Raw genomic sequence first — 27,937 nt, 5'->3', positions numbered from 1 at the left:
ATCCAAAGTGACGACATGCAACCATTTCGATCCGATCGACATAATAGCAGATGCATTTAATTAAACTAAGCTTAAATTTTTGATTACAAGTGACAAGAATGTTACCAACTAGAGAAAACAAGCGTTTAATTAATCAAACCGGTAACAATGAGATTATCAATTCAACTCATACCGAGCTAGCAAATCAAATGAACCGTAAATTCGAGAAAATGAATCTCTAATCAATTTGTCATGTAACATAAAGGCATGAATTTTTGATAGAATCAGAATGGTTCTGCTATGATCAACTGAGCAATATCATAACACTGTTCAATACGTAAATCGTCAGAAACACAAATAAACATCGGATTAGCTCTTGTTAACAACCGGATTACACATATATCCACACTTGACAACGTTGTCACCAGATTCGGATTCATAGCTCTATTTAATTAATGATCGAAATCCGATTTATGCTTGATTCTCAACTTGGGACTTGTCAAATAACATTCATTCATTATAAAATCTATGATCATTTAACGAACAAACGGATAAATGATGATGCATCAAATAATCAAATCTATCATCTTGGCTTGTTGGACGTAAAATACAATACCGGATTCTCAACATCTGCACCTGACACCTAAATAAAATAACCTGAAATGCAGATAGTGCCTACCATATTGTTTCCCGATATTCAATCTGAACAGAAATCTGATCAATCATTGAATTCATCTGAACTGATTAGCACAAGTGTCATATACAAACTATAGTCAGGTGTCTGCTAAAGTTCCCTTGATGGCTCAATTCATCTATCCTCATCAATGTGTGTCACACACCAATATTATCAGAATGGTGTTGTCCAAACATTAATACGAGGTTGGAGGTACAACAAGGTAAAAGTTTATAAACCAATCCCGTGATCGACCTCACGGATCGATAGAACACACACCAGGACGTGTAAGCAAATTTGGAGCTGAAAATTGCCAACAGATTAATTTGGCTTATTGAGAACAATGATCGTATTCATTCTAGTTTCAAAAAATAGAATGATTGAGTTGCCAAAACACGATCCCAATTACCCACACACCAAGTGACACACGACACACTGCATATAAATATTAACCGACTAGCACAAAGAGTGAGAGAGAGAAAATTGAAAACGCGATCCATTCGCGTGGTACACACATTTTCCAGTTGTGCCAAAATATCAAATCTTAAGGTACATTGACAACCAGTGTGACGATTGGGATAATAACAATAAATTATTTGCCCTTTTTCAAATGTTTTGACTTCATGGCCTTTTGACATTTGACATTCATTGGCAATGTTGTAATCTTTTTCTCGTCATTTAGAACCAATATTTAACCCTCTAATTATAACAGAACACACACACAATGGATCTATGCATTTATTTTCATTAAATTGATGATTTTATTAAAGCAATGTCCTGTCGACACAAAAGTCATTGTAACTCACACAATCGTTAATTGCTTGAATTCTGATTGATTCAATCAGAAGAACGATCATGAACAATGATCATCATGAATGAATGGATCATACGTTAATTCAATCTAGTTGATTGTTCATTATTTCATTTTTGTAACATTCATAGCTATATTCTAGCTAAAAATGAATCGAAATAAAAGATTCACAACCGATTATCACCATTACAAAGGATCGTTTAGCAATCTTTTGTTCAAATTTGGTTTCAATGACTATTATGATGATTACATACTGAATGATATTTGCCGATGGCCTCTTTTCTCATCATCTATTTTTGGTTTATCTCTCTCATCTTTCACCATTTTTTTTTGACTTTCATGTGACGAAAATGCCGAACAAAGCCGTCTTTACATTATATCCATTCATGTATCTCCAGCAGAAATGTTTGATAATGTCGCCAAATGGTTTGTTTGTGCAAATTCTTATCTTGATGAATCCATCTGGCATCTTAGCACATGATTATTCTCTTTCATCGCTATTTTGGTCTGCCATAGTTCAAGCTATATCTAAGACGAATTTGTTGTTGTTTATTACCGCGATTAATGCATCTCTCTCATGACGACAAACATTATGGTGGCCATCCTAAGAATCTAACAGATATTGATCCATGTTTTTATGAGCACTCATCCAACCAAAATAACCAGTATAGCTTTTACCGACGCCCAATGGCAGAAAAACATAGACAAGGGGTGATCGTGTCGTCGTCATGAAGCTCTTTTATCGGAGCTAATCGTGGTTATGATGATTAAACCATAATAGACCGTATGTAGAAGAAGATAGATGCAGCCGCGTGCATTGCTCGCTTCATCCATTCACAACTTGCCATCAATTATTCATTGGTCTCATCAATTTCACGAATATCGAATGAACAAACATAAGTGAGTGAGCATCTAACATCTAGCTTTTTTTATTATCAAATAGCACTTTTCATTCACTAGTTGCTGTTTTGATCATTCACTGTTCCAGAAAATAATTGTATTATTATAGATCAGAGGGTCCAGCTCAGAAACTTGGAAAGTATTTAATGGTCATATTATGTCCGATCAATTGTTCTGTAAAGGAAAAATGACTTTTAGATCATAAAATTGATCGATATAATTTCATCGATTCTCGGTAATCAAATATAGAAGAAGGGCAAAAATCGTTCCAGAACAAATCGGATTTTTCAACAACATGAATTATATCAAATATAATAATAACTACCGTACGATTCCCAGATCGTCCATCAAATTGGATTCGCTCAAATTTAAATTTTATTATCTTTGTTGCTATCTTTTTATTGATCAACTTTTTCTGTAAGTAAACCGTCCAGCTTAAAATTCAATTTTTAATGAAATTAATAAAGCATGAAATAAAATTGCTTTAAATTTCTAACATAATTTTGAATATTGTCCATCTTTTCACATTCATAGAATCGAATAATATATTATGGAATAGATTTGAATTTTTTTTTCTACCAACCAGCAACGACATCTCCTTTCTGAAATTACAACTACCTTATTGATATATCGATATCGGTTTCGTTCATCACCCAAAGACATGCCGTTTTTTTAGCACACAAGTGAAAAAGACAATCCATCCGTTTTTTATAGATTTCAGAATAATTCTATTCGATTATAAACATGTTGGTTCTTCTTGAGTCGGCCTCGGGATTTTATATTTTCAAGGTTTGAATTTCTGAAAAATTATAATCAAGTGTAATGAATGAGTTTGCTTGTTTCTTAGGTCAATGATGAATCTAAGCTAAATCAACCTGCCAATTTGTACAAAGAATTTGAGAATGCAAAAAAGGCAACCAAATTATTGTCATTTGAAGTTAATCAAAAATTCAAAGATGCTACTGATGCTTTGACATCGACCACTGCCTTGATTGAAGGAAAATTGAGCAAAAGGCTGAAGAAATTTCTTTCAAAAAAGGTGTTGTCAGTCTATTCTGATGAGACATTAGCCGTTGCCGATGCCAAATTAGCAGGAGCTATCAAAGAGAAGCTTGATGTTCCATGTGTTACTAGTAATGCCATACAGGAACTAATGTCATGCATTCGAATTCATTTACCTGAATTAGTACCCGATTGGAATGAAGACGAAGAGGCAGCCATGCAACTTGGCTTGAGTCATGGGTAAGTAGGCTTTTTTATTTACAACACTTTCATGAACCTTATCATCAATGATGGATAGAATTTTATTATTTATGAAACCATATGATTATGCAATTATCGTCACTACCTCTGAGATGCATTTCTCTCTACTCTAGTAACATCAATTTTACCATTCTGCTTAGTAAAATGTGTAATATATTTTTTGCTTTCTATTTCTCTTCAGGCTTGGTCGATATAAGCTAAAGTTTAGCCCGGATAAGGTGGATACAATGATCATACAGGCCATTTGTAAGTTTTCATTAAAAGCCTATTGAGTTTTTCAATTTTTCTAAAGAAACAACTTGCTTTTGATTATTCATAGCTTTGCTTGATGATCTCGATAAAGAATTGAACAATTACATCATGCGAGCCAAGGAATGGTATGGTTGGCATTTCCCTGAATTATCTAAGATTATCGCAGACAACATTGCCTATATCAGAACTGTCATGACCATCGGTATGCGCACAAATGCTGTGACTACCGATCTTTCGGAAATCATTCCTGAAGAAGTTGAGACTCAGGTCAAAGAATTAGCTGAAGTGTCCATGGGTACAGAAATTGCTGGAGAAGATTTAATTAATATTCATGCATTGTGTCGAAATTGTCTAGATTTACATGAATATCGTGCACAATTGTTGGAATATCTCAAGAATCGTATGATGGCTGTAGCTCCGAATCTAACCATTTTGGTTGGAGAATTGGTAGGAGCCCGACTAATATCGCATGCAGGTTCATTGTTAAATCTAGCAAAACATCCAGCATCCACTGTCCAAATATTAGGCGCAGAAAAGGCTTTGTTTCGAGCATTGAAAACAAAGCATGACACACCTAAGTATGGTCTTATTTATCATGCTCAACTGATCACCCAGGCTAATAGCAAGTTGAAAGGCAAAATGTCTCGAATGTTGGCAGCTAAGGCAGCCTTAGCAATTCGTGTCGATGCATTAGGAGAAGAATCGAGCAATGAATTAGGAGTACAAAATCGAGCCAAATTGGAAACACAACTCAAATTTTTTGAAGAAGGTAATATTCGTAGGATCAGTGCAACGGGCAGACAGCAGCGATCACAGCATCCTCAAAAGTTTGAAAACAAATCTAAAGTTATGATCTACAAGGATGGTGCGGATTCCACATTCGTGCCAAAGAATAAACGAAAATCTTTCGACCAAGATGATGTTGATGATGAGGCGAAACCGTCACCAGCAAAAGAGACAAACGAACAAGAGGAGGAGGTAGGCGAAAAAACAATGGATGATGACCAGGATCATCAACAAGTGACATCGGCGAAAAAGAAAAAGAAAAATAAGAAAATCAAAAAAGAATCCGATGAGTAAGTCATCTAAAAACATCCTTGGATCATGAATTTCATCGTCATCTTAAAAATCATCAAATTTTCAGATTGAGTGTGTACAAATCTGCTTGCATTTTCTTCCTACTATCAATTTTTTTTTGTTACATTTAATTCTAATAAAATTTCAACCGTAAAGTTTTTGAGGATACTTTAATTTTTTCTGAAAAAAATTTTCCGGAAAATATTGATTTGTTACCGTTAGCACGTGATTGATCATTTGTTTGTCATTCGATTACAATTTCGTGTAAGTTTAAATTTGTCCATAAAATGAGTGATCCTAAAATCAACCAGATTAGAATCCGAACGGGCGTGTTAAAAAGGTTGGTACATACAAGCAGTGAAGTGTGTTATTTTGATTTGTTATTGTCATTTTTTTTGATAGATGTGTCAAAGAGAGACAAGCCTATGAGCAAGAATTGACACGAGAGACTGAACGTTTGAATACAATGCGTGAACAGCAAAGGGATGTATATGAAATCAATAAACAGGTTAGTTACTAACTTTATATAGATCATTAAATTTTTTCTAATTGTGTTTCAAAATTAAGCAAGAGATTATCAATGAAACAGCCATGCTATTGCCAGATTGTCAGAAACGAATAACGGCCGCTTATCACGATCTACAACAATTAGTTGAGGTCAGTATAAACTTATGAATAAAGAGATTGTTGATCAGCTTATTGGAATCGTAAATTATAGGGAGTGGGAGATTATGCTGAAAATGAAATCTATTCTGCTGCTAAAGCATTACTGCAAGAGACTAACATTCCATGAATTTACATCAATCGTTCTGCAGCCTGTTTTATCGTCATTGAAATCAATGTGTACTAAATGGCATTACATGTTGAATTGATTGTCATAAAATAAAAAATTTATTCATTTACAAAATCGTAATTTGTTTTAAAAAAATAAAGTTGAAACCATTTTTACATTTCTATATTATCACACGAACAATAATTTATTTATTTATCATTCTATGACGCCATCTAGTGGTTATTTGGTATAAACTCGAGCTGCAAATGAGCTTTTGATATTTATTATTGTAAATGCATGAATTGTTTTGTTGTTCCAAACAAATCTCGCTTTCAAATTTAGGAATTCGCCAAAATCAACAACTCAACGAAAATGTCGGACAATTTGGCCAACATACGTAATTACAAGATTCAATTACGACAGGTCGAGATGAGCCTGATAAATGAACCGGATAATGAAGACCTGAAAACGCTCCAACATGATCTAAATGTAAGTCAATCAATGATCGAAATAATCTTTTCATAAGATTGTTATTCACCATGTAGGAGGTAATACAATTGACAATACAAATGATGACTAAAGAAGAATTAGCTGCATTAGAATCATTGGAAAACGATGGTGCCCCCACACATGAGCATCATTTCAGTGCTGGCGATTGGGTGTTGGCCCCTTGGAGCGAAGATGGACAGTAAGTAGTCTTCGTTATGTTCACAATCAACTCTGTTGATGATCATTGATTGAATCATCTAGATTTTACGAGGCACAGGTCGAAGATATAACTTCAGATGGTCAATGTACGGTCATGTTCACCCACGCGAAAAAACGTCTTTCCGAAGTATGTCTGGTCGGATTGTTGAAACCATTGGGCAAAAAACGTGGTACCTTTAATAATAATCATAAAGCACATATATCTTCTCTAGGATCAACAAATAAAACTGGTTTAGGTTCGACTACCAATTATTTATCGGTCGATAGCTCAACTTTATCGTCGTCAAGCTCCCAACAACAAACGACAAACATCAATCAGTACAAAAAACAGCAAGAACTTAGGGAACAACAGCGGAAAAAACAGCAGAAACGTAAAGAGAAATTAAAGCAATTAGAGGAGGAAAGGGAAAAAGACAAAATGAAATGGCAATCATTTGCCCATAAGGTAGGTCTTGGCTTCTAACTTGACTTTGGTAGACTCATTTTAATTGATCACTATTTGCAGGTTATGAATAAAAAAATGAAAGGTAATCAAAAGAAAAGTATATTCGCATCCCCAGATTCCGTTTCTGGACGTGTTGGTGTCGGTACTTGTGGTAAGTTTTGCCCAATCATTGTTGTTTTTTTCAAATGGTTTTCTCCTTGATCTGATTCCTATTTTTCCTCATTAATAGGTGTTGGCGGTCGACCAATGACCGAATATCAGCAACAAAAATTGGATAATGTTCCCCGCAAACCTTCCTCCAGTCTGCCCAAACTTTCTTTATCAACACCATATTGACAAATATTATAATGATTCATTTTCTATTTAACATTCATATTTTTGGAGATAAATTTTCATGTTAACATTATAAAAAAAATGGAGAATTTAATTCACCGCCCAATCATATATACATTATTTGAAATGAAAAATAAATTCATGATAAAATAAAATACAAGAATCATCTCTTTTTTGTTTTCGGATCAATTTCAATAGCTATTATGCCAGTATCAGGCATTGAATACGGTTTAGGATTCGAATACTGTATTTTGGGTTTAAATCGAACCATTTCGCCATTGGAATTGTACATAATACATAGGGTCTGAGACTCTCTTGTTGTTGATGGTGATATTGTTTTACCGGCCGAACGTTGAGATTGTGACTGTTGACTCAATATTTCTCTAACTGTCAAGAATAACGTAAGGTTTGTTAAAAGATGGCTAGCAATACAAATGGATTCATCACTTACCATCCATTTGATGCCCATAAGCCGTAGAATTTATAACCATTTTTGTCGTGTTTAAGGCAAAGCCGTTATTTTGTCGTGCCAAATGTTTGTTAGTCTCATCTTTGTCATGCGTCTTGTCGTTCAAGGACCTATTTGCGTGGTTTGCAATTTCCATGCCAATATTTATTTCATTCAAACTGTTAGTACGAACGATATTATTGATCATTGGCTGTCGGACAAATTTAAATGATCCCAGATTTCGATCACGTATGGTTGGTGTTTTGGCTGCTGTTGTGGTTGCAGTTTGTCGGGACCATCTAGTAGGAAACGATCGGTTTTTAAATACTGTCCGTTGATAGGTTAGTTTCAGCGCTTGTTGAACATCGGTGTCCATGAAACAGTACAATATGGAGACAAATATGCCCTAAAAATGTCATATGTAATATTACCATTCAATGTCAAAATTAAACAAACATACCTGAGATGATTGCAGGAAGGCATTGAAAATGAGATAGGCATCCTCTAAACGACCATTGTCATCCGGATTGATGCAAAACAACAGATGCGATATTCCTTTCATTGCAATCAATAGATAATCAAAAGTTAAATCGAATTGGAATTGTACTTACCCAGTAAGGGAAATAACAAAGCTGTCGCCTTAATTGCTTTTCGAATCTGTTTGATCTCAATGGTTACAGTCAAACGAAGTTTGGTGAGCAACACGCGTATTATGTTCACTAAAAATATGCAATTTACCTGCCGATAGGTATGTGATATTGACTTTTAATTGGATGGTTTCATAAGGTTTCTATCATAGCTTACCGAAAGAGCAAGAATCATTGGTCCAACAATAATCCATATGTATAGCGAATGAGCGTAACCATTCCAACATAAGGTATCCATTGTCAATGACATCTGTAATGCCCACGCTGTAACCAACACAAGTGGGATTCCTGAAATAAATCAAACACAAGCACAAAATTATACACGTACTTCAATGGACAAATCATTGCCGATTCCAAACTAAACTTTTTTTACAAATTTCCCTTTGAAATATACAGGTTTGACTCTCTCAGACCTAAAACTACCCAGAAGCAATTCAATGATTTCTCATTTCCTAACTTGTTAACAAAATATGGATTAGAATATAACGTTGCAAATATAAAAATTGAAATTTCTATTCAACGACAATAAAAATGTAAAAAAAAATCCAAACAAAACAAACATACATGTCACGATTGGATATGGATTGTCGAACATGGCTCTAGGTAATATTTCTATTATGGCATTCAAAACTTACCCCAACCCAGAAAATGATAAAGCTTGAATGGAGCATCTTTGCGTAGAATAGATACCGTGACTCGGCTGTGCAATTGGAAACCTTCGATAAACATCCAATTGATTGATGCCAGTGTTGAATACAGCTTTAACGTCAATATCGATTTACACAGCCATTCCTATGCGGTAAAAAAAGGTTATCGGTTATGATTGAATGGATCAATGGAAAACACATACGATCTCCCAATAAGAAGAAAGCGATTCATCCGGATTGAATAAATGCGGACTGGCAATCAACAACAAGCATAATGAATGAAGGATTAATGCAAGAACCAGGTTTCGGTGCACACGAAGTCGACACGATGTCAATGATCTGTAGAGATTGAAACTAATAATTAACATTAAGGGTAAGCGAATTTGAGAGGAAATACCGGAAATATGTGAAGATGAAGAATGTTATTGACAATAAAATCAACGACAACATTGAGCAGGAAAACATGATGAATATGACCAATTGTCTTATGAACTGATATTTGGAAGCATCCGTGTCCGATTCATTCTGGCAAACGGATCAATTAAATTCATTTCGGAAAACATTTTTATGAATTAAATGCACTCACATTGGCAATCAACAACAAGCATTCGGTATAATTAGTCCAATTGTTGATCCATGTTCCGTTATTGTCACAGATGCGATATGCGAAAGCTGGTGTGAATCAAATCAATTCAAAAAATTTGTCATATAACCATTCATTTCATTACAGAATAAAAATACACACACTAAACAAGGCAAACAAACATGCACAAGTGTTGGCTAACATGAAACATTATCCCAATGGCAAACAAACAAAAACTCCTCTCATGACCAGATTAGTTGTTGTTTGTTTATAATTAATTCGTTAACAAACATACAAGCCTGTTTGTTTGTTTGGATTTGTCTATAACGGCTGCCTGATTGATATTAAATTGTGCGAATCGATCGAATTTTAAACGGTAAGCAAAAGCAGTCTAATTTGATAATAATAATTTAATTTAATCAATGTTTTATAATCAAAATGTCGTTTTGTTTTCTTATATTTCTGTTTAATGAAAATGAAATGACTGTATGAGCATATATCTTTCATGCAAATTTATATTAAAAAAATTCCGACCCTCTTATATGAATTGAAATTGGATAAAAAAATATGCATCGAGAGAATAATGAAATATGATGCAAGTCAACCGACTGGAAAAACCATCAGCCATCTGTTTGTAAGTATGAACGCTGCTGCACATCCTATGCTGTGATTAATTATTTTGATGTTTGCAACTGATCGATCGATCAGGTAATTTCATTTTCCATTTCATCACTTCATTGTTGAATTACCTATTATTCATTTCCAATAGAATTTGTCGACTAACATTGTCACGCATATTATCGTTATATGTTTGCCGGTGTGTTTGATTGTATGTAAATTAAAAAGTTATTTATCAACTTTTCCGTCATGATTGTCGTCATGGATACCGTCATAGCATGTACATTATTTCTATTTAATGTATGAATGAATTTCTTAGCTGTGTGCTCATAATGGTGGTCACTAATTTCAACTGTTCTATAACTGGCAGCTGCTAGCATTTTTTCACTTTTTTATGGCGGTGTGTCGAATAGCAACAATTGCTACAAAAGGATGCGGCGGCATTGAACATCACATGAAATGAGTTTCGTGGTGAAGATGTTAATGGCAAATATGGTGAAGCAGGCGAAACTCAATGCTGACTATCTGGCTCAATCATTGTCATGATCTCATCCATCGAATCATTGACGATCGATGAAAAGATTCTCATCAACATCGACAAAACAAACAATCATTATTTCGTGTAAATTTATGTTGCCTCTCTGTCAAATTCTCTTGACGGAATTGACTATCTTCGTCAATTTACTATTCGATCGGTTAATTGGACTTGTTATTCTATCAACAAAATGAGGACTCATTTAAAATCATTATACTCTATAATCATCATGATAACAGTCATCTGGATCGTCAAAAGTGGAGCTGATTACAGTTATGAAAGCGATTCCATGATAACATTCCATAAAGTTAGCGGTGGAAAGAAGCCATCATTGCGTCAAAGATTCGAACTAATGCCCAACAATGAACGTTTGAAAATAACCAATAATATCACCCATATCTTGATGCCTCATAACCTTGAACAACAATACCAACACCTAAATCGCCGTACGGTATGTTCACTTTAGTTGAATTGTGAAGCATATATCCTCTTCTATTTTCTCCTTGATCTCATTCTTGGAATGATATTAGCATACGACGTTTCGTCCTTCGAGTGCTATACTATATTTACATCCACCAAAACCCCGACACATTGAATCAATCGAAACTTACGTAACAATGTTAAACCTGACATCTTGGGAAATATTAGTCGGATGGAGAGTGGTCGTTCATTTACGAATGGAACCAGTGTCTAGTCGTTTAAAACGTAAAATAGAAGCTAAAGTTGAACAAGAACAGAATCCGCTCAGTTTTAACCTGTATATTCGCCGTTACGGTAAAACACATCGCGAAAGATATCGATTTATTGACCAAAATAATACGCTTGATCCGCCAGTAACAAACAATAAAACCTACCAGTATAGAATCGATGGATTAGAATCAATGGCCGCATACGAACTTTGTCTACAATCGGTCAATGCGGGACAAATTAGCGTAACTAATGAAATCACTCGTCAATTTCCGGTCAACGCATTGACAGAATTAGCCGGACGTAATAACCCGTTGTTCGTGTGCAAAGAGATTGTCTTGCCGCCACCACTATCACCGACGCACACTTCGGAGTCTGGAATCGAGCGTAATGAAAACAGATTCACTGGACGAAGTGGGGATTCGACAAACAAGCAAAACTATAATTTATCTCATTCCGGTGCAGCCATTCAAGTGAGTGAAGAGGTAACCGATAGGTTTGTGGTATATACGGCCATCACGACAGGTACGACAACAGTGTTTGTTCTGATTGTTATGGTAATATTCTGCTGTTGTCGTTGTCGTCGTAGCATGGATAACGAGAATGGCCAACAAACTCTTCTCTATGATCGTGTTGGCCACAACATGATCCTACCATACTATGACTATCGCAGTTGATTCAGATGGCCATGAACATAATAGAATTCGAGATGGAAAAGCTAATTTATTTTCTTAATAACCTGTGTTGTTAGATTATTTCTGTTTTGTGATTCTTGTAAATAAACTGGCGAATTGCCAAGTAACTATAAATAAAAGTTGACATTTATTTCTGTAACGTAGATTTGAGTGGAACCTAATATTCTCAACAATTTTTAATAAGATATGGAAAGAGCGTTATGAGTGACTAGGCCAATATCGAAACTGAAATTAATTCATTTTATTCTGCCATGCTGTTTGTTTTTTTTTTAATTCGAATCATTCTTTTATAATTAATTTATGTATCATTGTATTAAATTTGCTTTGTTCATCATTTCATTTGTTCTCGTCGAGTATAGTTTCGTGAATAAGATTTGACTATTATTATCAGACATTTGGAGCTTCATCTTTATTCTTTCCATTGGCTAGTCATAATTTGGTGGGTATTATTTCGAAACTAAGAATATTATTATTTTCGAACCATATGGTCTCATCGTTTATATTCATATTGATCATATGATGACTGTGATTACGATCGCTTCGTTGAATTGAACTTATGTTTCAATTACAAATCTAAATATCAAAAGGATCAAATAGCAAATGGCTGTTATCATATTTCAGGTGGCCACATTATGTTTTAATGGATGTTCTATCGAATCATTTTATCGAGTCAAGTGAAACAAGCTTGTAATGATTATCTGGATCGTAATTCATTCTAACGATACCATCTCTTCTCCTGGCAGGATCATCATTAAATTGCAAGCATTATCGAACATCATGTCCACTATCATTATGAAAATTTCTTGGCTTGATAATTCCGATCCACAAATTTCACTTTGCCCTAATTGGATCTAAAATAGAATTCAAAATTTGTTTGTGGTTCACTGGCTCAGAGAGTTTTCACTTATACCCGTGTATATGATTAGGCGTTTGGAATACGACAATAATTATCAAACTTGTCAATTTTAGGCAAATTTTTTTTCGATCTTCAAATTTATGACTTTCTTATGACTGAATTCTTCGGAAATAAACTATCTAGTGATTCGCTGAAAAATAGTCAAACAATGCATGCAAACAACATGTCGGTCATGCATAAATAGTCACACTGACAATTCGACTAGATAATGAGCATCAATTCAATTCAATCTGTGAAATGATGTCAGAATAAAAATTGTCTAATTATGAAGAAATTCACTCATTTGTGATATCCATTGTCTTTACGTTACAGTTATATGTTAGCTAATTATAAAGCACCTGATGTGGCCATCAAAATGACCGATAGATTATGAAGCCATTCTAAAAAAACTTACCATTGTTATAGGTGGACTCGTCAATTTGATCTTTTGGCAATTCCCCCACTGAATCAAATATATCGCGACATGAATGCATTAATATCGTACCGGAAGCGGTCATTGGCCAACAATAGAAGCCATCCCACACAGTGTCACAATAGAATGAAGAGGAATTTTCGCTCATTACAATTGAATTGGCTGACGAAGTTGCATTTATACCATCTTCATGCACATTTGCTGCTAAGTTGCTGAATAGCCAGGTTTCATTAAACAAAAGCTGGCCTAGTATGGGAAAAAGAGAATAATGGAATAATCAATCATTTGTGGCCAATTCAATGGCTGGAAACGAACTTACTTTGGTTGCTCAATTGTTGACTCAATTGCCCAAATTTGAAGCTAGCACCACCAGTGTTTGTCGTTATATTAGCTATGTTTGTGACATTGACCATAATCGATGTATCGTTGACGGCCAGATCGGCGGCTGAATTGGTAAACAGTTGGGAACATTGTATGGAAACGGTATCATTATTGTTAGTCAAAATTCTTGTTGTCCATAATGACGATGATGGCCGATCAACATCTTGGCGATCGTTATTGTTGCCATTGTTCATCGCTGGTGCTGCAGGAGTAGATGATGACAAGCTCATTGATACGGAAGAAAAAACTTGATCAATGACAATGGAATCATTTAGTGTTTGTGATACATTGTTCTCATCATTTACAATCTTTGACCAATTTCGCGTATTAAATGATGCTTTACGGCTATCTTGAATCATCATCAAAATGATTGCCACTTCACATGGCTTGAAATTAAGGCAATGATTCAATGAAAAAAAGCAATTCTGAAAAGAACGGCCAACAGATAGTCTTTATTTAAAATAGAATCAAATATTCACTACTGCACAAAAAACTATAATGAGAATTATGATGGATTTGATGAAAATCGATTTTTAAATTTAGTTTCTTCTTGATCAGATACGGGAGTGAGATCAATTCTCGACCATAATGAAACAAATTCCTGATAAAATTTCAATCAGGCAATTCACATTCATATATTAACATTATCCAATCGCGATATGCTGGTTATGTTCATCGATCAAAGTTACAACCGAAACTGACGCATCTTTATCATCACACACGATACACAATATATTTTCATCATCAGATAAAACCTAGTCCATTGAAATCTAAACGAAACGGAACTGAGACGAAATTTGTTTCAAAATTTTCACTCTGTTTCAGGTTCTTCTCATCTTGCTTTGCTCTGTGTCATGCTTATTGCAATCAGCAATAATCTGGTGGTAGGGTCCTTTCTAAAATCGGTTTAGGTTAGTACCATTATTGACGCAGGCTCTAGTTTTTGGCCAATTCATCGCACGTGTACGGTTCAATTTTTGTTTTTGTTACAAAAAGTTTTTGGCTGTCTGTCCTTTTTTGGTCTCATGAGGCATACAATTGATTATTCTCTAATTCAGTTTAAATTAATTGCATAAAAACCTGAAATGTTATTCTTACATTAGAAAGGTCACTTTTTGAGTATACTTGTTGACCAAAACAAAATAATTGAATCGGATATTTATAGACTATTATGCAGATTTGTTTCACATGTAAGAAAAAAAATTTTAATTATTCATGAAAAATATCAAATGACTAATTAGATGTTGAATTTTTATTTTGATTATTCAAAACAGTTACAATTCCAATTAAAGAAATATTTAGAATTAGCATTGAAATGTCAATGTGTTAGAATACCAGCTAAAGAATTTTGATCAAATCAAGTTTATTCTTCTTTTAAAACAAATAATTTGATCGACTACGATGGTGGATTTAACCACGGGCATGAAGATTGATTCGACGATTAATTCGCTGGCCACTGCTCTCATTTTCATTCACATTCAGCGCGGATGGCAAATTGGAATTAAATTGATGATTATGAAGAAACATCTCTAATGGTTTCACCTGCTGTTCGTCAACAGCTGAACATGGTCGACATAGACATTCAACTGGAGCCCGGGTTGTCACTCGACGATATTGAGGCGTCTGGCCAGGACAATGAAGCATGACCGATGCTTCCCGTTCACCGATTTCTTGACAACAATTGCATGAACGTTCCAATCGCCAAAATTTAGAATCGGAAACCTTTGAAAATAATAGATAGAGAAAATGAGATTATTAAGGATGAAGAGAATATAAGACTTGTAAAACTAACTTGTACATAGGAATTACATGTTCCATAGCAAGCGAACGAAGGTATTGGTTTTGGAATACAACCAGCTCGTTGTAGAATATGAATAACTGGACGTAAATGACATTCGGCCATTCTTGTCTGCTCGTGTTTATCGATGCTTTGGCCATCATTGACCATTATATTAGAATCGATGAATTCACTTGATTCACTACCGGTGATTATTTTCTCGGGCAAGTTAGTGACGAATAATAGTTGAAGAAGCAGCCATCGGTCAAACCAAATTGATTTACCTTTTCGAAACATGTTCATTCTTTGTTTAAAAGGTCTGATCTGATTGATCGCTTCAATACAAATGCTGTTTTTATCTGAAACCTGTTAAAATCTAACTATATAAGTGGTGAATTAAGGTGACATCCACTGGGATTGATTCATATTGACATCAGAATAACATCAAACTTAAATATGAAAATGTAACCATGTTGCCAGCCTAAGTGATTTTGCTTGTCAACAGGATATCCAACAGTGTGTGCAGAATGAGAAGAAAATCAAAAATGGGATCAACTCGAACATTATAATTGCAATAAAGTAATTCTAGACAAAATTGACATTTTTATTTAACTGTTCGAAATGAATAGACAAGCACAAATGAAAACACAAGTTGGTCTCTGTGCAATAATAATCAAGTAAAATCAATATAAAGAATTTTTTCTTAGCACACTTGATTTAGAAAAGAATTGTTGAAAAAATTTTGGCTAAAAACGATCATCTGTTTCCAAAATTATAAAACCAACAATAAATGACAATAAAATTTTCTCTTCACATGATATGAGTGTAGCTGGAATTGGTTTTTAAATTAAGTTTATTTTATTTTCGAAATCTTTTGCAATGGTTCATTTTATTTCATAAATTTAACGATTCCTATGACGAATAATAGGAATGTATACCAAAATGCAAAAAAATTTGTGAAACACAAGAGAGTGAGAGAAAAAAAACAAAAATTACAATATAGAAAAAAAGAAAAAAAATTGATAATTGATAATAATAAATAAAATTAAAAAAAAATTTACTGATTCACTATATCTTTTAACATATTTTTTCGAAATTGTTGTTTTTGAAATTTTCTTCTATGAATGGTTAATATCATTTGAATTGCAAAATGAACAGATTAATAATAATTCATTTTAATTGTAGATGAATGGTGTGGAAACAAATCTGGTTTCTGCATGTTTCATTTTCGATTGGCACATTTGAAACAAGCACAATTGCGGGGTTCATTAACGGTAATGATCATCTTTTCATCTTCCAATGCATTGTCATCTAGATCGAAACAATTATCCAATACTATACGTTTGCTATGCATCGATGTTTCACGGCAGCAATTGCATTCCTAAATTATTAAATTTCATATGGACAACAATAAAAAAAAAATACTGATTAGCTTATTTGCACTAGCCATAGATAATATTTTGTTTTTGAGCAACAATACCTTCAATGACAATACCTTAAGCAGCCCTGTTGGCGTTTGGATCGATGGCCGTAGATTAGAAATGCATGCCCCTTCACATTTGCTAACCAGCGCTTGACCATGACATCGACGTATCAATTCACCATTCGTACCGAGTTCATCTTTGCTCATCTCGACCAGAGTTTCCATCGTTCGACATTTGTGCAGCCAGATGGTGGGCGATGAATTTAGCTCACCATCAACGTCTGTTCGTTTCCTCCATTCTATGCGTTGGCTAGCTGGAACCGAAGAAGACGTAAATGAAGAGACTAAATAATCATTAAATGAAGATACAAAAAGAATGAACAATAGAGTCAAATTCATGGCTAGATTTGCTTTTGTTGACATATCCGATCGAGTTCAAAAAGCTGAATGATATTTACAAATGAAATGGATTATTTCACATCACCAGTCCAGATCCTACTGATGGCACCCCATGTGTAAGAACAAAAACAAAAAAAACAATAATGTCATTAAAATGAAACTAATCAATGTTTTATTGACATTAAAAGAAATCAGGCAAAGACCAACTGCCAGCTAAAGCACTTAGCAGCTAATCTAAGTCGAAGATGTTGAGTGGAAATGAGTTCTAAATGTCGGAAAAATCAATAGATATGGTTGAGGCGTAATCCATTTTTGATCCAGATTGTTCGTCGATTCACCCAAATCATGGACAACGGTGGCTTGACCAAGGATGAACAACGTTGGACGGCGAAGAAAACAAGCCAAGCATAAGGTCAATATTAAAACAAATGAAATGACCAGCAGCATCAAGCGAAATGCAGCTTCTCCCACCATGTAGAACATCAATATCAGAACCGTCGTCATCACTGAAGCAAATATGCCTTTGAATGGTAAACGAATAAAACCGTATATTAATTTTTCATGTTCAACACTGAATAGGATAGCAAAAACTTACAAAGAAAGGTTGCGAAATCTCTAGGATCTTTATGCTGACGTGTCTGGATAGTTGTATCGGGCATTTTTAGTTTGGTCACTGGATCAGGATTATTACCTGACCTGAGCATCATTGAAGGTGCTGATGTTGAATGTTGGTCAACTGTACTCTGGGCAAAGTATTTGTCAATTCGTTGTTTTTGTTGTTCATAGCGGCTGAGTCGGTGGGGAGGTGATATTACAGGTATTTGCTGGCCCAGATTGGAATCATTGCTCAACTGATGAAGATTGCCGAAATGCAATTCAACATAATGTGGTGGTTCATCATCCCTTCGTTGAGTAGCCATCATCAATGAAGTTTGCACAAATACATTTACGCAAATAAATTTAACGACGATGATTTACTCGACCAAACACGTCTTGATGAAAGACAAACAACAAAATTGTCACTTTGACGAATCAGAACGGGGATGTTCTTGTAACTCAATGCTCAACAAACTTAGATCTCATGCTGATGCCGTTGTATTGTTGTATACAGGTATTGTGGAGTTGTCAATGAAAACTTTTATATACAATAGGTGATTTTGAAGCCATCGTATGCATACTACGAATTAAACAGTACCAATACAGTTTCAAAAAGAGTTCCAAATATGGTTAATGGCCTTGGTTACCGTGTTTTTTTTATCCATTTTTGATACACACATACTCATCGTAATCATTGTCCATGGATGGATGTAACTCGTGCTCGTCAATATTGGTCTTTATCCTTCTATCTAGAGTTAGTTATAACTTGCTTTCAATTAAAATTCTATGCAATCTAACAGAAAGAGCATGTTATTTTGTCGTTTTAAAAAATAAACACCAAACTATGATCAGAATCCCTAGTTGCCAAAGAGTTTTCCCAAGTAGGAAATTAAAGTAACTGAAAGTTTGAGATATCTGATATTATATCCAAAATACATAGGATTTAGTTTCGAAAACGAATAGATATTTTCATATTTATGATTCTGTTCTGCATTCATTTATTCTATTTGATTATAGATAGGAATGTTTTCTTTTCATTTCTATAAGGGAAATATAAACGAAATTTTTAAAAGGAAATTCTTAAAACTGGTAATCGGACAGAAGAACAAGATATTCAATTTTTTTTTGTTAACATGTATGTTATCCGTGTCTCCATCTGTTAAGTTTGGAAGATGCTAACAAGGTTATATTCGAAAGGAAATCAAACGATTTGAATTCCTAAATTGCAAGCTATAGTAGAGAAAAATTGGGGGAGTGAATACAATAGACCCGATTCCAATCGGCTCCTTCATATGGTTGGAAACGAAAAAATCGTTGAATCTTCTCTTGTTGCTTGAGGCATAATTTATCGGCAATCAATTGCCCACCATGATTTGAATCCAGCGTCATATATAAGAGACCTTTACCGAATGGCGTGGACAATCGGGAAAACAGATACCGCATCAATAACTCAGCTACGGCACCATTGTTGGCATATAATGGCCCTATCATTGCTTTGCCAATGTTGTTCGTACGCATACAACCGTAGCCGAAAATTCGTTGACCAGTCGTGTCAGATGCTACGAATGCTATCGAACCTTCTTCTGCATAGCATAATGATAAATGGGTCAGTTATAAAAAAAATTTCGATAAAAAAATCACATTACCCGTAAAGACATGAGGCAACAATTTAGCACGAATGTAGCCATGAACTTGTGCATCATAATCAATCACTTTGCTATACCATTCGGTAGTGATTCGTTGAATTTTAGTCTCAGGTATCGAAGGGACCAAAATGTCCACATTCAACTGATCACTCTCATCGGATTCATAGATAATCAACATACGATCATCGGGTTGATGAAATCCAGCTCTATCACGGTACATAGTTAAATGTTCCGGAACAGCGTAAAGACCAGCGTTCAATGAGCCAACATGATCTAGCATTTTTCGCCACATCGCTAAACCGATGCCACGTCCATGAAGTTCAGGTTGAACACCATACATTCCAATGAAAGCTATGGTTGGATGTACAAATATTCCGACACACATTCCAATAATCGAAGCGTTTCCGATTGTTTGACTTGGATTTCCATCAAGGTCATCAGAATCGTTAATTTGTTCGGCAACGATGAAGCCTTCAGGATCTTGTATCATGAATGACTGTATGGTATGCGTACCTTCATGAAGATTATTCTTAGCCCAAATTTCCAATACGGTGGGAACATCTTCGTTGGTCATTTGACGTACACGAAATCTAATCTTATCATTTTTCGTTGTCATTAAACTAGACAAGTTATGATGTTCCATATTCTAACAAAGATTGTTGTCTAAAGTCTTTATGAACACACGGATGAATCAAGAGCTCAACAATAAATGGCATGGAGCTACTTGACATTTTTTATATCATTCGATGCGAATAGTTGAAACTCAAACTCCAATATACAGAAAGTGAGTAGAAAATTTGAAAAAATTATTATATTAGGCCAAACTTGGCAATGGCGTAGCTGCATTTCATTTCATTTTGATTCAATAAGTTTGTCAATTATTCTTTATCAATAAACGTATGAATCGTGCGATCATTTATGCAGCAGTTATCATTGTACCAAGATGACATTATATACGAAAATTGTGTTAAATAAAATTGTTTGCCAATTGAATAGACTATCAGCAGAAAAAAACCAATAACATGGAGATAAAGTGAGAAATTCTTCTCATTAATATACGAAAACGATGGTGACGATGGGTCCATGTAAAGAATGTGAACCATAATGGGGCCAGGAATCTCTCTCATCACTTTATTCTTTATCCCACCAATCTACATTCAGATGAATTGGTCTCTTGTCTAAAACGGCATTTTCCCAACAAATGAATTTCAGGCGTCTGGATTGTTTTGTTAACAACAACCCGGACAAAAATTTACAGGCGCCAAACTCTCGATGCATTTAGTAATGGCATTGTTTGTCGTCGGTTATTGTTCATTGTGATCATTATGGGCAATGCAGACACAACTTTTCTCATTATACAACTTGACGAATAGATTTTCATTGTGGAAAAATGATGATGATCCATCATCATTTTATTCCGTATAATAATTACAGCGACAATAAGACAAATATATTAAAACTGAAAAATCAACCCATTAAATATCGATAATTTTAAATTGAGAAAAATTTGTTTTATTCATCAAATACAATCATCATGGTAATGATGAAATAGTAAATGAATTGATGTTTCGGTAAACGATTTTAAATTCAATAAAATTGATTATTATAGAAAATTTAATTTACATGCGACCAATCAATGGCTCCGTTGGATATATTTATGAAATTGGCATTTCTCAAGGTTCTTCAGTCGAGATGATATCAGCAGCAGCAACAATAACCACAAGTACATGGGCAACATTGACAAAGGTTACAACAGGTCATCAATAGCCAGAATAAAATTAAACAAATAACAAAAATGCCAATGGCTGTTGATATAGTTATCAATGGTTCCATGATCAATATCAAATTCTTGGACAATGTTGATTGATCAAACACCAGTTAGATATTGTTAATTCTGAACCTTTTTATCACGGTTTAAAAAGATCTGATTGTCGAGCATGAAAACTTATCGAATCAATAATAATTCAGTAAATCATTTACAGAAATGTGTGGTAAATTCTGGTCAATAATCGAAATGAAAACGTTGATGAACGAATCCTAAACGTTGTATGAAACTCAAAATAGAGTGAAATCAATTTTAAACGAATGGTCAACGACATACTGACGATAATAAACCTGTTTATGTGGATATGTGGATAGTAGTAGTAGTTAGACTATGTAGCTCTATGAATTAAACTAAATTCCATTGAGACCAAACAAAAACATAAAGTAACGTTCGCACCAACAGTTGAAAAGAACTTTAATCGAAACGAATCAAAGGTTAAACAACAAGTGTGTTTCGTGTCTTTCGTGTCAGAGTTTATATACATGTCGTGTCCTTTGTGTGTCATTAATAGTAGTGATGGTGTTGTGTAGTGTGAGTGGTGGTTGCCGCATACTATTTCAAATAATTATCACAAAAAATGCTATAGCTAGGTATACAACGGTTTCAATATTGTCATCCTAATCTAATCTAATTCATTATGACGTTTGTCACCATTTAATACCATGTAACGAAAGTTTGAAAATATACACCTTTTCTCAATGTTTCAGTAAAGCAAGGTGTTGAATTGAAAAAATTGTTACAATTGTAGTTATCCATATAATTGGATTGGAAAACAATTTTGTGCTAGGGGTCGATAATGGTATTCATCGATAAAGAATAACAAAAAGCAAGGTCGATCGATCGATCGATCTTTATTTTCAAATCATTGAATGTATAACAATAAATTAAATTTTGTACATTCAAGTCAGTCAATGAAATGATCATCTAATGAGCACACATCGATCATGATGAATGATGAATTCGGAAAAGCAAACCTTATCGATTGGATGTGTTATTATTTCGGGTAAGTCTTGTATATTTTTTTTTATTTAAGAATAAATTTTAATAGTCATGATAGAAATATAGGCACACCAACCAAACCGGTAGATCTACGGCAATGGCCATCAATAGTGAATAATTTCTGGAATCTGATTCTATTCATCGTAGTCATCTATTCCATATGCACACGTCAGAATCTGAAATACCTGAATTACAACAATTCCGATTTGGGGAACGCATTCCTAAGATTCATATATCAAAGTTATGATTATGCCTACGAACTGGCTTATGTTATACAAGCACTTTATCTCTTTTATTATGGGCCATGTTTGGTTCGCCTTTTAAGGGATAAAATGTTAATTCAGGTGTACGAATCACAATCATATACAGGATTATGTATTGTGGCTACCACAGTGATCACTTTGAACCATATCACCTATGTGCTCTTTTATTGGCCACTATTGATAAAATGTTTGACCAATGGCTACCTATTGCAGATAATTGGCTACTTTGTAATACATTCGAATATTTATCTTTACCTTTTGGTCTTTCATTATGTCAAACGAGCTACCCACATTCAGTTGTCCAGAATTCTTTATAATTTGAGGCACTTATCGTCGTTTAATCATGATGCAGATCGATTGATCATGTCGTTACGATCTTTGGCATTGATCAATCATCAATTGAATGGCTTGTTTTCATGGTCATTCCTCATGTTCAGTACTTGTACTGCATTAGATTTCATAGTTACCATAGCGAATCTGGTGAAAAGATCGGAAGCGATGCTAACAAATTGTTCTTTCTTCCTTTGTATCCTTACTTATTGGTTATATTTATTTTGGATTGACTCACATATCCAACAGATGACTCAATTGATGCGACAAACAATTTCTCAAATGTTATCAAAACATCGAGCGTTGAACCAGCACGGCCAAAAAGTTCGCATAAAATTGATCGAAATGGAGGTCTATTTTGAATTTTTACCAACCAATGCTCTTGATATTTGCAAGCTGGATCTTCAATTCTTGCTTGATATATTTTGTTTTGTAATGAATTATACTCTGTTGATAGGTCAAACACAATGATCAGAATGGCAAAACTGTACGTTTTTTGTTTCCATGTAAAATTTCGTTGATAAACGTAAACGCAACGCGTCAATTTTGAAATCAATGCACAATTCCTGACTATTGACAGAATTCGAACGTAATCTTATTTGATTTCAACAGTGCGCCATCTATTGATCGTCATATGAAACAAATAAACAGCTTGAAATATATTCGACAATCAATTCCGATGTCAATGTAATCCATATATTTGCTATGCCAAATGTTTGTATATCAACGAAACAATTGATCAATCGGAAATACATGTTTTGTTCCATAAATGTAGCTCAGTCTAATTGCGGACAATTCATTTCGATATAAATCAAATGTGGCCAGTTGAAATGGAGTTATGTTTGATTTTTGGAAACTCTTTGCTTTCATTTGACAAGAATAATGTTGTTTTGTCCTTGAATCCAATGTATGTGTTTGGTATAAGCAGATCGATCAGACAAGCGAAATCAATTGGCGTACAATGCACAATACATATCTAAATAGCACTGTTACAAGTGAACAGATGAAATTTGAATCCAATGAGAAATGGTACTCTAAACCTGTGTTCTCCTCAGTGGTAGCGGCATTACTTTCAGGTGTTAAATGCATCGATTCTCACTGACTCATACCACTATTAGTTGTGTATCACGCCAAACAAACGAACATGCAAAGGATAATTTGTGAGAATACACACATCAGCAACCAGTGTATATTCTGGTGTATATTTTCCGCTGTTTGGCCCATTGGTTTTTCTCTTGGTTTGGCCTTGGTACCAAAATTATTTCTTTGAATCTGGTCATTATTCATTGATGATAATGACCAGACTGTGAATTGTAAAGAATGAAGAAATCTAAACCCTTTGTTATAAAAATAAAAAAAGATTCTATTTTGTTTATTCATTATCCGATAAATCCTTGTCCATTTAATCAAGTTTGATTGTGATTTAGTGCCTTGCTGTTGTTTCCATTCGCTTGATATTAGTGTATTATTGTTGGCATTTGAAATCTATCCATTATCATATCATCGTCAACCACCAGTTCAATATCTCTAAATGCATACGAATTCCCAGCCCTCAACGGTGTGTAGAAACAGAGAAGTTGAAGAATCGATCGAACAAAAAGTTGAAGAGCAATCAGAGCTCACATCACCCCTAAACATGGGATCGAAACGTATGGTCAACGCGATTATTAGAACCGGGAGACGAACCTCCTTTGTCAACAATAGCCTGGTATGTATCATCGAAATTTTAGTGATAAAAATCAATTTATTTATCATGATTCAAATGCAGATGTCAGCCGTTCGATCCAAGCCATCGTTGTTGCACGCAATCGTCGTCATCTTTCTTGAATTTTTCGCATGGGGTCTATTAACTTTGCCCGCAATCACCGTATGTAAAGTTTTCCGATTTCTTAACAAATAATTTACATTTTCTCTGGAAAAAAATAGGTTCTGAATACTACTTTTCCCGATCAAACGTTTCTTATGAATGGCCTTATAATGGGCGTGAAAGGATTCCTTTCATTCTTGAGTGCTCCGCTTATTGGTGCTTTGAGCGACCTTTGGGGAAGGAAATTTTTCCTATTGATCACCGTGTTTTTTACCTGCCTTCCGATTCCTTTCATGAAATTTAGTCCCAGGTTAGTAGCTTTTGTTTTTTTATGTTCATGACTAAAATTTTGCTTAGCATTTACTTTGGTCTAGTTATATTGTCTGGAATATTCTCAGTCACTTTTTCGGTCATATTCGCCTACGTAGCAGACATAACTGAAGAACATGAACGTAGCCATGCTTATGGATGGTTGACCGCTTCTTTCTCATTAAGCTTAATTTCTAGCCCATCGTTAGGCACATTAATATCGTCAACATTTGGCGACGACAATCTAGTCATATGTATTGCAACCGGTGTAGCCATCTTTGATTTAATTTACATTCTCTTAATGGTACCAGAATCATTGCCGGAAAAATTGAGGCTGAAATCTATTTCGATTTGGGAATCTGCTGATCCATTTTCATCGATACGTCGTGCCGGTAAAGATCGCATGATATTGACTTTGTGTGTAGCCGTCTTTCTCTCCTATCTACCGGAAGCTGGCCAGTATTCCTGCTTTTTTGTCTATCTCAAATTAGTCATCGGCTTCGATCAGATTCAAGTGGCTGCCTATATTGCATTCATTGGCATTTTGTCGGTCATTTCTCAAACGCTTTTGTTGACCATATTAATGAAACGAGTTGGATCAAAAAATACGATCATGATAGGCCTGATATTCGAAATGTTGCAATTGATTTGTTTTGGTCTTGGCTCTAGCCATTGGTAATACTCAAACTCATAACTAACTGTTTGGTTTTATTCTAATTGTTTTTTACCTTATGCAGGGTCGTTTGGATTGTTAGCGTAATTGCCGCAATTAGTACCATCACCTATCCAGCTTTAAGTGCTTACGTATCCTCTTATGCTGATGCCGATAAACAAGGTCTTCTACAAGGAATAATAACTGGAATTCGCGGTTTATCTAATGGGTTGGGCCCATGTTTTTTTGGTCTTATTTTCAGCCTGTTCAATGTTGATCTCGTCCGACAATCGCATCCGATTCATTCGTCGTCATCAGCATCAGTACTTTCTTCATCGGCCGAATCATTGGATACACTCAAACACATGATGCCATCGATAACGAACCTGAATGGCTCCTCATCCTCATTTATTACATTTCTCAATTCAACGACAAATCAATTTTTCCATTCACCCACCGACCAAGTGATACCTGGGCCTCCATTTTTGTTTGGCTCTTTCCTGGTGTTGATTGCCATTTTGATCATGGCATTCATGCCAGAATTGGTACAATACTCACCATCACCATCGAACGCTGGAAGCTATGATGAAAAATACAGTAAAGGGTCAAGTGGATCTTATAAATCATCAGTGAAACGATCGCCAACATCTACGAATAGTCATAATTATTACTACAAGAATATGCATCATACACAGGCCAATGCCTACAACAGTAATCAATGCTGTTCCATCAACAATGATGAATACGACGACGAAGAAGAGGATGAACTGAATGTCCCCATGTTTAATGCCCATCATTTATCAAAAGAAGGAGGACAATTATTACCTGCATCTATGCTGCTTAATGGTGACCTCATTCATCATAATGGACTTTACACTCAAGCGATCGCTTGTCCACTGTCATCCTCATCATCTACAATAACCTATAATTTGTCCATGTCAACTTCTCAACAACCACATGACCATTCTTTGTCGCCATTTCAACCTTCTTCGTCTTCATCTTCCTATGGCCCGAGTAGTGAAGCTGATAGTGACATTGATTCAAAGCAACGGCTTTTGCCAATATCGTCTGCCAATCAAATGGTCCATAATGATCAACTTGATGGTGAGGTTGTTCATCACCGGATTGGCAATCATCAGCGAGAGCAATTTCCGAATGTGATGCATACCCGTCACAATACGATTGTGAGAATGTCTCCAACACCAAATCATCCAACAACCACGGCTATACATTGGCCACATTCACTCTATGGTCATTCTGATAAGGGTTCCACAACAAAGTATCCCATGATTTGTCCTGCCTCAACGATGACCATGAAGACAGAGGGCCCTATGACCGTAATGAAATCACCAATTCATCGTCCGTTGAATTTATCAAAATCAATAAACATGCCTGTCAAACCACCAATATCGTCGTCGGCTATGACATCATCCTTATCAGCATTAGCATCAAATTGTAGCGATTCGACCATAACACATTCCTGCACGTCAACCATCGAGCATTCTCCCCTTCCTTCTCCTCATACTCATCACCTGGTCAAGAACAATCGTTTTTTGTACACCAAATCACCGATTGTCAAAACCTAAATAAACATACATTGAATCTTCTTGTTCTATCCGAATTTCAATCAAATGGATCAGTATTTTTTTTTCTATGGATCGTTCCATTTTATTGATTCGAACCTGTGATTTGCTAAGTAATTGTTTTTTGTTTATTGTGGTTTCCATCATCCATCCTTGCCATTGTTTATTATCCAGTCATTTGATCAATTCATATTATGACTAATTAATTGTGGTTATTATTATTAATTATTAATAATTATATTTTTGTTCTATAATATAAACATTCATTAAAATAAAATTACAATTGTTATATCACCAAACAAGCTCATCAATGATTGAAATGATCAATTGCATATTGGTCAAATTTTTATTTCAACTATAAACAATGACAATGTTCATCGCAAGCACAATTTGAATTTTTGATTATTTTATTCAAAAAAACAAAGTCAAAATACAAAATTGAATGACCATTCAAAAAGAATGGTTTAGTCTTTTCGTAGATTTATCTACGACCATATCCTGGGTAATGAGGACTATATGGATAATTTCCTGGATAATGTCCCGGA

The 27,937-nt window shown here is 34.8% G+C and overlaps 9 protein-coding genes across 13 annotated transcripts; 5 read left to right on the top strand and 4 right to left on the bottom strand.

The window, feature by feature from the left end:
• Nucleotides 1-3,010: 3,010 nt before the first annotated feature.
• nop5 (nop5 ribonucleoprotein) lies at nucleotides 3,011-5,110 on the top strand. The gene is made up of 4 exons (XM_047054477.2): nucleotides 3,011-3,152; nucleotides 3,211-3,605; nucleotides 3,808-3,872; nucleotides 3,946-5,110. Exons 1-4 carry the CDS (start codon nucleotides 3,108-3,110, stop codon nucleotides 4,956-4,958), a joined length of 1,518 nt encoding a protein of 505 aa, XP_046910433.1. The 5' UTR covers nucleotides 3,011-3,107; the 3' UTR covers nucleotides 4,959-5,110.
• Nucleotides 5,111-5,146: 36 nt separating this feature from the next.
• Tbca (Tubulin binding cofactor A) lies at nucleotides 5,147-5,911 on the top strand. The gene is made up of 4 exons (XM_047054623.2): nucleotides 5,147-5,295; nucleotides 5,358-5,463; nucleotides 5,523-5,612; nucleotides 5,674-5,911. The coding sequence occupies exons 1-4, from the start codon at nucleotides 5,243-5,245 to the stop codon at nucleotides 5,746-5,748; spliced, it is 324 nt and encodes a 107-aa protein (XP_046910579.1). The 5' UTR covers nucleotides 5,147-5,242; the 3' UTR covers nucleotides 5,749-5,911.
• Nucleotides 5,912-5,975: 64 nt separating this feature from the next.
• Spf30 (survival of motor neuron-related-splicing factor 30) lies at nucleotides 5,976-7,368 on the top strand. The gene is made up of 5 exons (XM_047054561.2): nucleotides 5,976-6,216; nucleotides 6,273-6,415; nucleotides 6,478-6,880; nucleotides 6,941-7,031; nucleotides 7,110-7,368. Exons 1-5 carry the CDS (start codon nucleotides 6,100-6,102, stop codon nucleotides 7,214-7,216), a joined length of 861 nt encoding a protein of 286 aa, XP_046910517.1. The 5' UTR covers nucleotides 5,976-6,099; the 3' UTR covers nucleotides 7,217-7,368.
• On the bottom strand, nucleotides 7,256-14,260 carry LOC124491759 (uncharacterized). 2 transcript variants are annotated; one of them, XM_047054460.2, is made up of 11 exons: nucleotides 13,721-14,260; nucleotides 13,384-13,647; nucleotides 9,542-9,627; nucleotides 9,353-9,480; nucleotides 9,159-9,309; nucleotides 8,944-9,100; nucleotides 8,466-8,596; nucleotides 8,273-8,399; nucleotides 8,122-8,216; nucleotides 7,665-8,067; nucleotides 7,256-7,600 (listed from the first exon to the last, which is right to left on the bottom strand). In XM_047054460.2, the coding sequence occupies exons 1-11, from the start codon at nucleotides 14,142-14,144 to the stop codon at nucleotides 7,377-7,379; spliced, it is 2,190 nt and encodes a 729-aa protein (XP_046910416.1). In that variant the 5' UTR covers nucleotides 14,145-14,260; the 3' UTR covers nucleotides 7,256-7,376. The 2 variants fall into 2 exon arrangements, with proteins under 2 accessions (XP_046910416.1, XP_046910424.1); XM_047054468.2 differs by having other exon boundaries at nucleotides 9,159-9,294.
• Nucleotides 9,548-12,212, top strand: LOC124491804 (uncharacterized). Of its 3 annotated transcripts, none has more exons than XM_047054513.2 (3): nucleotides 9,548-10,172; nucleotides 10,308-11,142; nucleotides 11,222-12,212. In XM_047054513.2, the coding sequence occupies exons 2-3, from the start codon at nucleotides 10,882-10,884 to the stop codon at nucleotides 12,053-12,055; spliced, it is 1,095 nt and encodes a 364-aa protein (XP_046910469.1). In that variant the 5' UTR covers nucleotides 9,548-10,172; nucleotides 10,308-10,881; the 3' UTR covers nucleotides 12,056-12,212. The 3 variants fall into 3 exon arrangements, with proteins under 3 accessions (XP_046910469.1, XP_075591800.1, XP_046910461.1); XM_075735685.1 differs by having other exon boundaries at nucleotides 9,548-10,176; nucleotides 10,434-11,142; XM_047054505.2 differs by having other exon boundaries at nucleotides 9,548-10,246.
• Nucleotides 14,261-15,050: 790 nt separating the features above from the next.
• LOC124491877 (uncharacterized) lies at nucleotides 15,051-17,412 on the bottom strand. The gene is made up of 4 exons (XM_047054595.2): nucleotides 17,040-17,412; nucleotides 16,788-16,940; nucleotides 15,575-15,925; nucleotides 15,051-15,504 (listed from the first exon to the last, which is right to left on the bottom strand). The coding sequence occupies exons 1-4, from the start codon at nucleotides 17,403-17,405 to the stop codon at nucleotides 15,193-15,195; spliced, it is 1,182 nt and encodes a 393-aa protein (XP_046910551.2). The 5' UTR covers nucleotides 17,406-17,412; the 3' UTR covers nucleotides 15,051-15,192.
• Nucleotides 17,413-17,615: 203 nt separating this feature from the next.
• On the bottom strand, nucleotides 17,616-18,838 carry LOC142598208 (uncharacterized). Its single transcript, XM_075735686.1, is given in 2 exon segments — nucleotides 17,616-17,969; nucleotides 17,972-18,838. Coding segments are annotated over 2 exon segments (687 nt in total). The 5' UTR covers nucleotides 18,305-18,838.
• Nucleotides 18,839-18,957: 119 nt separating this feature from the next.
• LOC124491831 (holothin acyltransferase) lies at nucleotides 18,958-24,077 on the bottom strand. The gene is made up of 3 exons (XM_047054537.2): nucleotides 22,967-24,077; nucleotides 19,625-22,915; nucleotides 18,958-19,561 (listed from the first exon to the last, which is right to left on the bottom strand). Exons 2-3 carry the CDS (start codon nucleotides 20,265-20,267, stop codon nucleotides 19,209-19,211), a joined length of 996 nt encoding a protein of 331 aa, XP_046910493.1. The 5' UTR covers nucleotides 20,268-22,915; nucleotides 22,967-24,077; the 3' UTR covers nucleotides 18,958-19,208.
• A 121-nt stretch (nucleotides 24,078-24,198) lies between these two features.
• LOC124491732 (hippocampus abundant transcript 1 protein) lies at nucleotides 24,199-27,691 on the top strand. 2 transcript variants are annotated; one of them, XM_047054437.2, is made up of 6 exons: nucleotides 24,228-24,354; nucleotides 24,453-24,749; nucleotides 24,810-24,908; nucleotides 24,968-25,158; nucleotides 25,206-25,832; nucleotides 25,895-27,691. In XM_047054437.2, the coding sequence occupies exons 2-6, from the start codon at nucleotides 24,573-24,575 to the stop codon at nucleotides 27,393-27,395; spliced, it is 2,595 nt and encodes an 864-aa protein (XP_046910393.1). In that variant the 5' UTR covers nucleotides 24,228-24,354; nucleotides 24,453-24,572; the 3' UTR covers nucleotides 27,396-27,691. The 2 variants fall into 2 exon arrangements, with proteins under 2 accessions (XP_046910385.1, XP_046910393.1); XM_047054429.2 differs by having other exon boundaries at nucleotides 24,199-24,749.
• The last annotated feature ends 246 nt before the right edge of the window (nucleotides 27,692-27,937 follow it).

This window comes from Dermatophagoides farinae, chromosome 2 (assembly GCF_024713945.1).
Source record: "Dermatophagoides farinae isolate YC_2012a chromosome 2, ASM2471394v1, whole genome shotgun sequence".
In the NCBI taxonomy this organism is placed as follows: Eukaryota; Metazoa; Arthropoda; class Arachnida; order Sarcoptiformes; family Pyroglyphidae; genus Dermatophagoides; species Dermatophagoides farinae.
The sequence above is the reverse complement of the archived record's forward strand: the minus strand, read 5'-3'. Positions and strand labels throughout refer to the sequence as shown.

Bases quoted from the DNA above. Each gene is read 5' to 3' on its own strand.
- nop5 (XM_047054477.2), top strand. From the start codon at position 3,108: ATGTTGGTTCTTCTTGAGTCGGCCTCGGGATTTTATATTTTCAAG. The intron at 3,153-3,210 runs GTTTGAATTTCT...CTTGTTTCTTAG, and splicing joins CGGGATTTTATATTTTCAAG to GTCAATGATGAATCTAAGCT. The intron at 3,873-3,945 runs GTAAGTTTTCAT...GATTATTCATAG, and splicing joins AATGATCATACAGGCCATTT to CTTTGCTTGATGATCTCGAT.
- Tbca (XM_047054623.2), top strand. From the start codon at position 5,243: ATGAGTGATCCTAAAATCAACCAGATTAGAATCCGAACGGGCGTGTTA. The intron at 5,296-5,357 runs GTTGGTACATAC...TTTTTTTGATAG, and splicing joins CGAACGGGCGTGTTAAAAAG to ATGTGTCAAAGAGAGACAAG. The intron at 5,464-5,522 runs GTTAGTTACTAA...TTCAAAATTAAG, and splicing joins TATATGAAATCAATAAACAG to CAAGAGATTATCAATGAAAC.
- Spf30 (XM_047054561.2), top strand. From the start codon at position 6,100: ATGTCGGACAATTTGGCCAACATACGTAATTACAAGATTCAATTACGA. The intron at 6,416-6,477 runs GTAAGTAGTCTT...TGAATCATCTAG, and splicing joins CCTTGGAGCGAAGATGGACA to ATTTTACGAGGCACAGGTCG. The intron at 7,032-7,109 runs GTAAGTTTTGCC...CCTCATTAATAG, and splicing joins TGTTGGTGTCGGTACTTGTG to GTGTTGGCGGTCGACCAATG.
- LOC124491804 (XM_047054513.2), top strand. From the start codon at position 10,882: ATGAGGACTCATTTAAAATCATTATACTCTATAATCATCATGATAACA. The intron at 11,143-11,221 runs GTATGTTCACTT...GAATGATATTAG, and splicing joins AACACCTAAATCGCCGTACG to CATACGACGTTTCGTCCTTC.
- LOC124491759 (XM_047054460.2), bottom strand. From the start codon at position 14,144: ATGATGATTCAAGATAGCCGTAAAGCATCATTTAATACGCGAAATTGG. The intron at 13,648-13,720 runs GTAAGTTCGTTT...TTCCCATACTAG, and splicing joins TCAACAATTGAGCAACCAAA to GCCAGCTTTTGTTTAATGAA. The intron at 8,597-8,943 runs GTAAGTTTTGAA...GATTTATTTCAG, and splicing joins TTATCATTTTCTGGGTTGGG to GAATCCCACTTGTGTTGGTT.
- LOC124491877 (XM_047054595.2), bottom strand. From the start codon at position 17,405: ATGTCAACAAAAGCAAATCTAGCCATGAATTTGACTCTATTGTTCATT. The intron at 16,941-17,039 runs GTATTGTTGCTC...TTAATAATTTAG, and splicing joins TTAAGGTATTGTCATTGAAG to GAATGCAATTGCTGCCGTGA. The intron at 15,926-16,787 runs AAATGAAACATG...AGATTTTAACAG, and splicing joins GTTTCAAATGTGCCAATCGA to GTTTCAGATAAAAACAGCAT.
- LOC124491831 (XM_047054537.2), bottom strand. From the start codon at position 20,267: ATGGAACATCATAACTTGTCTAGTTTAATGACAACGAAAAATGATAAG. The intron at 19,562-19,624 runs GTAATGTGATTT...TATGCTATGCAG, and splicing joins GTTGCCTCATGTCTTTACGG to AAGAAGGTTCGATAGCATTC.
- LOC124491732 (XM_047054429.2), top strand. From the start codon at position 24,573: ATGCATACGAATTCCCAGCCCTCAACGGTGTGTAGAAACAGAGAAGTT. The intron at 24,909-24,967 runs GTATGTAAAGTT...GGAAAAAAATAG, and splicing joins TAACTTTGCCCGCAATCACC to GTTCTGAATACTACTTTTCC. The intron at 25,833-25,894 runs GTAATACTCAAA...TACCTTATGCAG, and splicing joins GGTCTTGGCTCTAGCCATTG to GGTCGTTTGGATTGTTAGCG.